This window comes from Oncorhynchus clarkii, unplaced genomic scaffold (genome assembly GCF_045791955.1).
Source record: "Oncorhynchus clarkii lewisi isolate Uvic-CL-2024 unplaced genomic scaffold, UVic_Ocla_1.0 unplaced_contig_9210_pilon_pilon, whole genome shotgun sequence".
Lineage (NCBI taxonomy): Eukaryota > Metazoa > Chordata > Actinopteri > Salmoniformes > Salmonidae > Oncorhynchus > Oncorhynchus clarkii.
This window is the reverse complement of record NW_027260229.1, coordinates 1-7,719: the sequence shown is the minus strand read 5'-3', so window position 1 is coordinate 7,719 and position 7,719 is coordinate 1. Positions and strand designations below refer to the sequence as shown.

The following is a 7,719-nucleotide window of genomic DNA, read 5'->3' as shown; positions in this document are numbered from 1 at the left end:
GTTTGTAATATGTCTTTAGTATCAGTAACATCATGAAGACCAGTGAGTTTAGAGCACATGGATTCAGTTTGAGTCGTACTGTAGATATCCGTTTGACTGGTACCAAACTTGGCCCAATCAGCTAAGCGTTCATTGAGAGAGGTTCATTATCTGAAATGTATCAGTAACATTGTGTTTCATGGCGGAGCTCTCCATTCCTTATGAAAACTAAACAAATCATAAAGAAAAATGTCTAATGGTAAACCTCATTAAAGAATGATATCCAGACACACAATTTAACATTTTGAACGTCTTTATTGTCTCAACATGTCAGAACCAACAGCATTACAGTAAAAAGGTTCAGAACACATGTGATATGAAAGCCAAACAGATCTATTTGACATCAGAATCAGACATGTATTCTGTTCTTTGTTCCACTATGCTAAAAGCTCCGGCTGGAGGAAGGATTCCCACACAGGATCCAGCCCAGCATTAGATCAGTGTGCTGGTATTGCTGGAACAGTAAGAAGGAGAGGTGCAGAGTAAAAACAGTGGAGTCAGAGGGGGGAGCTCATTAATCAGAACACTGGTCTCTCCTCAGTGTCTCAGAGAGAGGAGACTGGGAGCCCTGGGTGGCCTCACAGGTCACAGAGCCCACCTTCTTCCACTGGTCGACAGGGAGGGTCAGGGTGCTGCTCCAGCTGTAGTGGCCGTCCTTCTCCAGGACCCCGGGGTTCCCGGTCACCTCCCAGGTGTTGCTGCTGCTGCTGCCGTCCACCTTCCAGCTCAGCTTCCAGTCTGAGGGGAAGCCCTTGTTGGCCAGGCACATGAGAGTGGCCTTCCCCTGCTGCAGCTCCACACTGGAGGGGGGCAGGACTGTCAGGGTGGGACGAACATCACCTAAAAGACAGGTGGGAAGTTATGGAGAGGGGAACTATCAATCAATCATCAGACTGATATGACAATAATGATGCAGCAGTTTTACATCTTAGCTGTAAATTACAATTTTTTTCCATCAGTAGGTTTCTGTTCCTCATACAGACAGTCAGTTTATCACACTTCCCTTTGAGTAGCTACTGAAGCATATTATAACTACATGAGATGACTGAAAATACAATCAACTATCTTCAAAATTTTACTATTTAAAATGTGAAATATTCCTCCCTTATTGTAATGGAATAAACTCCTATGAATCAAACTGCATTTCATTATTAATTATTATGATGATTCTTTTAAAGAACATTTCACAGAATGTATGAACAATTCTTAAATTATTAATTAAATTACAATTGGTTGATAATATGCCTGTGCTGAAGAAATCAATTCCAGTTGACTGTAAACACCTAACAATGAAATACATTTAATTTAAAAATCACACTAAAACATTTAAGTTTTAATTTTTCGAAAAGAAAATGAATAAAGTTACGTGTAATTTACAAGATATTGTATCAAATTGAAAATAAACCTATATTCATATGAACAGCAGAAAAGCTGGACTTCACAAGATAGCAAGTCTTTTCAATAGATAGCAAATAAAACAACAAATGGGATCAAATAAGATACAAAATAGTAAATAGCAAATAGATAGCAAAGCTAAGCAATACCTTGTAGCTGAATGCTGAAGGAGTGAATTAAGTTGAATATAACCATCTTACAACAATTATATACATTTAAAAGACACATTTAAATAAAATGAATAGTGATATTATTTACGAGACTAGGTCTGTTAACCAAAAATAATAGGTTAATATTTGAGGTTTAACCAAAATATATTTTCACACAAATGGGGACTCTTATGAAGAGAATAACTCTTTAACCAAAAACATAACTATGCATAGCATTTATTTCCATTTTAATCTTAGTTTCCTCTCTCACAAGATCATCAGTGCATCTATATGCAAGGTCAGAACATTTTCTATATTAGAGGTAGGTAAACTTACTTCCAACATCCAGTCTAGTGCCTCCACCAAAAGTTAACCACAGTGATACAATCTCATTCAGCGGCCGTACAAAAACCTCTGACACTATAGAGACACTGCTTTTGCTCTTTGTAAAGCCACATTCATCTAAACCACTGATTTCAACAGTATCTCTGTTCCAAATGAATACACACTGTATAACCTTGTTTGATATATTACATCTTGAATAGGCATTTTGATTGAACTAAGTTTACTTTAAGGAAAATAAATGCAAAACAAATTCTCGAAGAATAAATATACATTTTTACCTTCTATTTAAGGGAGTTGTAATATTGTTAAGAAAATGAATTGGGATTTTGATATCAGAGGTCAAGATCAAGAACTGAATACTTACTGCCAACACTCAGTTTGGTCCCTCCACCGAAAGTCCACCACAGTGATAGATTCTGATTCTGAAAACCTCCAGACAGACACAGAGGGGAATGATAACAGAGACATGGAACTGATGCCCCCTACTAGTCCACTCTGGAACTCCAGTAGACTGGACACATTCACTTTCCCCATTGAACTTTCAACATTTTGAAAATGGCTGGTGGACTATGTTGATGTGCAGTGCCTTCAGAAAGTATTCACACCCTTTGACTTTATCCACATTTTGTTGTCTAACAGCCTGAATTGAATGGGGACTTTTTAAGATAGTTACAGAGTGTGATGGCTGTGATAGGAGAAAACTGAGCATGGATCATCAACATGATACGGTAGTTACTCCTCAATACAGTACTAACCTACATGACAGTGTTATGGTGAGTGAATGAGGACCCAAAAGCGAACTAACTTAAACAGAGCTTCTTTAATAACCAAACATAGGTAGGCTCAGATAGACCGGCAGATTCCGACAGGACAGGACAAGGTTACAGCAAACATGACGATAGTCTGGCTCAGGCATGAAACACAAACAAGAATCCGACAAGGACAGGAACAGAAACAGAGAGAGATATAGGGACCTAATCAGAGGGAAAAAGGGAACAGGTGGGAAACGGGGTGAATGGGTAGTTAGAGGAGACAAGGAACAGCTGGGAGAAAGCGGGGGAGAAAAGGTAACCTAACAACGACCAGCAGAGGGAGACAGGGTGAAGGGAAAGGACAGAGACAAGACACAACATGACAGTACCCCCCCACTCACCGAGCGCCTCCTGGCGCACTCGAGGAGGAAACCTGGCGGCAACGGAGGAAATCCTCGATCAGCGCACGGTCCAGCACGTCCCGAGAGGGAACCCAACTCCTCTCCTCAGGACCGTACCCCTCCCAATCGACAAGGTACTGGTGACCACGGCCCCGAGGACGCATGTCCAAAATCCTGCGGACCCTGTAGATGGGTGCGCCCTCGACAAGGATGGGGGGGGGGGGGGGAAGACGAGCGGGGGCGCGAAGAACGGGCTTAATACAGGAGACATGGAAGACCGGGTGGATGCGACGAAGGTATCGCGGAAGAAGAAGTCGAACTGCGACAGGATTAATGACCCGAGAAATACGGAACGGACCAATGAACCGCGGGGTCAACTTGCGAGAAGCCGTCTTAAGGGGAAGGTTCTGAGTGGAGAGCCAAACTCTCTGACCGCGACAATATCTAGGACTCTTAGTTCTACGCTTATTAGCAGCCCTCACAGTCTGCGCCCTATAACGGCAAAGTGCAGACCTGACCCTCTTCCAGGTGCGCTCGCAACGTTGGACAAAAGCCTGAGCGGAGGGGACGCTGGACTCGGCGAACTGAGATGAGAACAGCGGAGGCTGGTACCCGAGGCTACTCTGAAAAGGAGATAGCCCGGTCGCAGACGAAGGAAGCGAGTTGTGGGCGTATTCTGCCCAGGGGAGCTGTTCTGACCAAGACGCAGGGTTGCGAAAAGAAAGACTGCGTAAGATGCGACCAATAGTCTGATTGGCCCGTTCTGCTTGACCGTTAGACTGGGGGTGAAAGCCGGAAGAGAGACTGACGGAAGCCCCAATCAAACGGCAAAACTCCCTCCAAAATTGAGACGTGAATTGCGGACCTCTGTCCGAAACGACGTCTGACGGAAGACCATGAATTCTGAAAACATTCTCGATGATGATTTGTGCCGTCTCTTTAGCAGAAGGAAGCTTAGCAAGGGGAATGAAATGAGCCGCCTTAGAGAACCTATCGACAACCGTAAGAATAACAGTCTTCCCCGCTGACGAAGGCAGTCCGGTGACAAAATCTAAGGCGATGTGAGACCACGGTCGAGAGGGAATAGGAAGCGGCCTGAGACGGCCGGCAGGAGGAGAGTTACCGGACTTAGTCTGCGCGCAGACCGAACAAGCAGCCACGAAACGACGCGTGTCATGCTCCCGGGTGGGCCACCAAAAACGCTGGCGAATGGAAGCAAGCGTACCCCGAACGCCAGGGTGGCCGGCTAACTTGGCAGAGTGAGCCCACTGAAGAACGGCCAGACGAGTAGGAACGGGAACGAAAAGAAGGTTCCTAGGACAAGCGCGCGGCGACGGAGTGTGAGTGAGCGCTTGTTTTACCTGCCTCTCAATTCCCCAGACAGTCAACCCGACAACACGCCCCTCAGGGAGAATCCCCTCGGGGTCAGTGGAGGCTACTGAAGAACTGAAGAGACGAGACAAAGCATCAGGCTTGGTGTTCTTAGAGCCCGGACGATAAGAAATCACGAACTCGAAACGAGCGAAAAACAGCGCCCAACGCGCCTGACGCGCATTAAGTCGTTTGGCAGAACGGATGTACTCAAGGTTCCTATGGTCAGTCCAAACGACAAAAGGAACGGTCGCCCCCTCCAACCACTGTCGCCATTCGCCTAGGGCTAACCGGATGGCGAGCAGTTCGCGGTTACCCACATCATAGTTACGTTCCGACGGCGACAGGCGATGAGAAAAATACGCGCATGGGTGGACCTTGTCGTCAGAGGGGGAGCGCTGAGAAAGAATGGCTCCCACGCCCACCTCTGACGCGTCAACCTCGACAACGAACTGTCTAGAGACGTCAGGTGTAACAAGGATAGGAGCGGATGTAAAACGATTCTTGAGGAGATCAAAAGCTCCCTGGGCGGAAACGGACCACTTAAAGCACGTCTTGACAGAAGTAAGGGCTGTGAGAGGAGCGGCCACCTGACCGAAATTACGGATGAAACGACGATAGAAGTTCGCGAAGCCGAGAAAGCGCTGCAGCTCCACGCGTGACTTAGGGACGGGCCAATCAATGACAGCTTGGACTTTAGCGGGATCCATCTTAATGCCTTCAGCGGAAATAACAGAACCGAGAAATGTGACGGAGGAGGCATGAAAAGTGCACTTCTCAGCCTTCACAAAAAGACAATTCTCTAAAAGGCGCTGGAGGACACGTCGAACGTGCTGAACATGAATCTGGAGTGACGGTGAAAAAATCAGGATATCGTCAAGGTAAACGAAAACAAAGATGTTCAGCATGTCTCTCAGGACATCATTGACTAATGCCTGAAAGACAGCTGGAGCGTTAGCGAGGCCGAAAGGAAGAACCCGGTATTCAAAGTGCCCTAACGGAGTGTTAAACGCCGTCTTCCACTCGTCCCCCTCCCTGATGCGCACGAGATGGTAAGCGTTACGAAGGTCCAACTTAGTGAAAAACCTGGCTCCCTGCAGGATCTCGAAGGCTGAAGACATAAGAGGAAGCGGATAACGATTCTTAACTGTTATGTCATTCAGCCCTCGATAATCTATGCAGGGGCGCAGAGACCCGTCCTTCTTCTTGACAAAAAAAAACCCCGCTCCGGCGGGAGAGGAGGAGGGGACTATGGTACCGGCGTCAAGAGCTACAGACAAATAATCCTCGAGAGCCTTACGTTCGGGAGCCGACAGAGAGTATAGTCTACCCCGGGGGGGAGTGGTTCCCGGAAGGAGATCAATACTACAATCATACGACCGGTGTGGAGGAAGAGAGGTGGCCCTGGACCGACTGAACACCGTGCGCAGATCGTGATATTCCTCCGGCACCCCTGTCAAATCACCAGGCTCCTCCTGTGAAGAAGAGACAGAGGAAACAGGAGGGATAGCAGACATTAAACATTTCACATGACAAGAGACGTTCCAGGAGAGGATAGAATTACTAGACCAATTAATGGAAGGATTATGACAAACTAGCCAGGGATGGCCCAAAACAACAGGTGTAAAAGGTGAACGAAAAATCAAAAAAGAAATGGTTTCGCTATGATTACCAGAAACAGTGAGGGTTAAAGGTAGCGTCTCACGCTGAATCCTGGGGAGAGGACTACCATCCAGGGCGAACAAGGCCGTGGACTCCCTTAACTGTCTGAGAGGAATGTCATGTTCCCGAGCCCAGGTCTCGTCCATAAAACAGCCCTCCGCCCCAGAGTCTATTAAGGCACTGCAGGAAGCTGACGAACCGGTCCAGCGTAGATGGACCGACAAGGTAGTGCAGGATCTTGAAGGAGAGACAGGAGTAGTAGCGCTCACCAGTAGCCCTCCGCTTACTGATGAGCTCTGGCTTTTACTGGACATGAAGTGACAAAATGACCAGCAGAACCGCAATAGAGACAGAGGCGGTTGGTGATTCTCCGTTCCCTCTCCTTAGTCGAGATGCGGATACCTCCCAGCTGCATAGGCTCAGCTCCCGAGCCGGCAGAGGAAGATGGTAGTGATGCGGAGAGGGGGGCAACGGAGAACGCGAGCTCCTTTCCACGAGCTCGGTGACGCAGATCAACCCGTCGCTCAATGCGAATAGCGAGTTCAATCAGGGAATCCACGCTGGAAGGGACCTCCCGGGAGAGAATCTCATCCTTTACCTCTGCGCGGAGACCCTCCAGAAAACGAGCGAGCAAAGCCGGCTCGTTCCAGCCACTGGAGGCAGCAAGAGTGCGAAACTCAATAGAGTAGTCTGTTATGGATCGATTACCTTGACATAGGGAAGACAGGGCCCTGGAAGCCTCCTCCCCAAAAACAGATCGATCAAAAACCCGTATCATCTCCTCCTTAAAGTCCTGATACTGGTTAGTACACTCAGCCCTTGCCTCCCAGATTGCCGTGCCCCACTCACGAGCCCGTCCAATAAGGAGAGATATGACGTAGGCGACACGAGCAGTGCTCCTGGAGTAAGTGTTGGGCTGGAGAGAAAACACAATATCACACTGGGTGAGGAACGAGCGGCATTCAGTGGGCTCCCCAGAGTAACACGGCGGGTTATTGATTCTGGGCTCCGGAGATTCGAAAGCCCTGGAAGTGGCCGGTGGATCGAGGCGGAGATGGTGAACCTGTTCTGTGAGGTTGGAGACTTGGGTGGCCAGGGTCTCAACGGCATGTCGAGCAGCAGACACTTCCTGCTCGTGTCTGCCTAGCATCGCTCCCTGGATCCCGACGGCTGAGTGGAGAGGATCCGAAGTCGCTGGGTCCATTCTTGGTCGGATTCTTCTGTTCTGGTGAGTGAATGAGGACCCAAAAGCGAACTAACTTAAACAGAGCTTCTTTAATAACCAAACATAGGTAGGCTCAGATAGACCGGCAGATTCCGACAGGACAGGACAAGGTTACAGCAAACATGACGATAGTCTGGCTCAGGCATGAAACACAAACAAGAATCCGACAAGGACAGGAACAGAAACAGAGAGAGATATAGGGACCTAATCAGAGGGAAAAAGGGAACAGGTGGGAAACGGGGTGAATGGGTAGTTAGAGGAGACAAGGAACAGCTGGGAGAAAGCGGGGGAGAAAAGGTAACCTAACAACGACCAGCAGAGGGAGACAGGGTGAAGGGAAAGGACAGAGACAAGACACAACATGACAGACAGAGTGAAAA

General features: G+C 47.9%; 1 gene segment (V, D, J or C); it reads right to left on the bottom strand.

Annotated features, from left to right (window-relative positions):
- Positions 1 to 274: 274 nt before the first annotated feature.
- LOC139401279 (Ig kappa-b4 chain C region-like) lies at positions 275 to 2,358 on the bottom strand (the record flags this gene model as incomplete). The annotated part of the segment is given in 2 exon segments: positions 275 to 879; positions 2,293 to 2,358. Coding segments are annotated over 2 exon segments (392 nt in total), but the record flags the coding sequence as incomplete, so codon positions are not given.
- Positions 2,359 to 7,719: the final 5,361 nt, after the last annotated feature.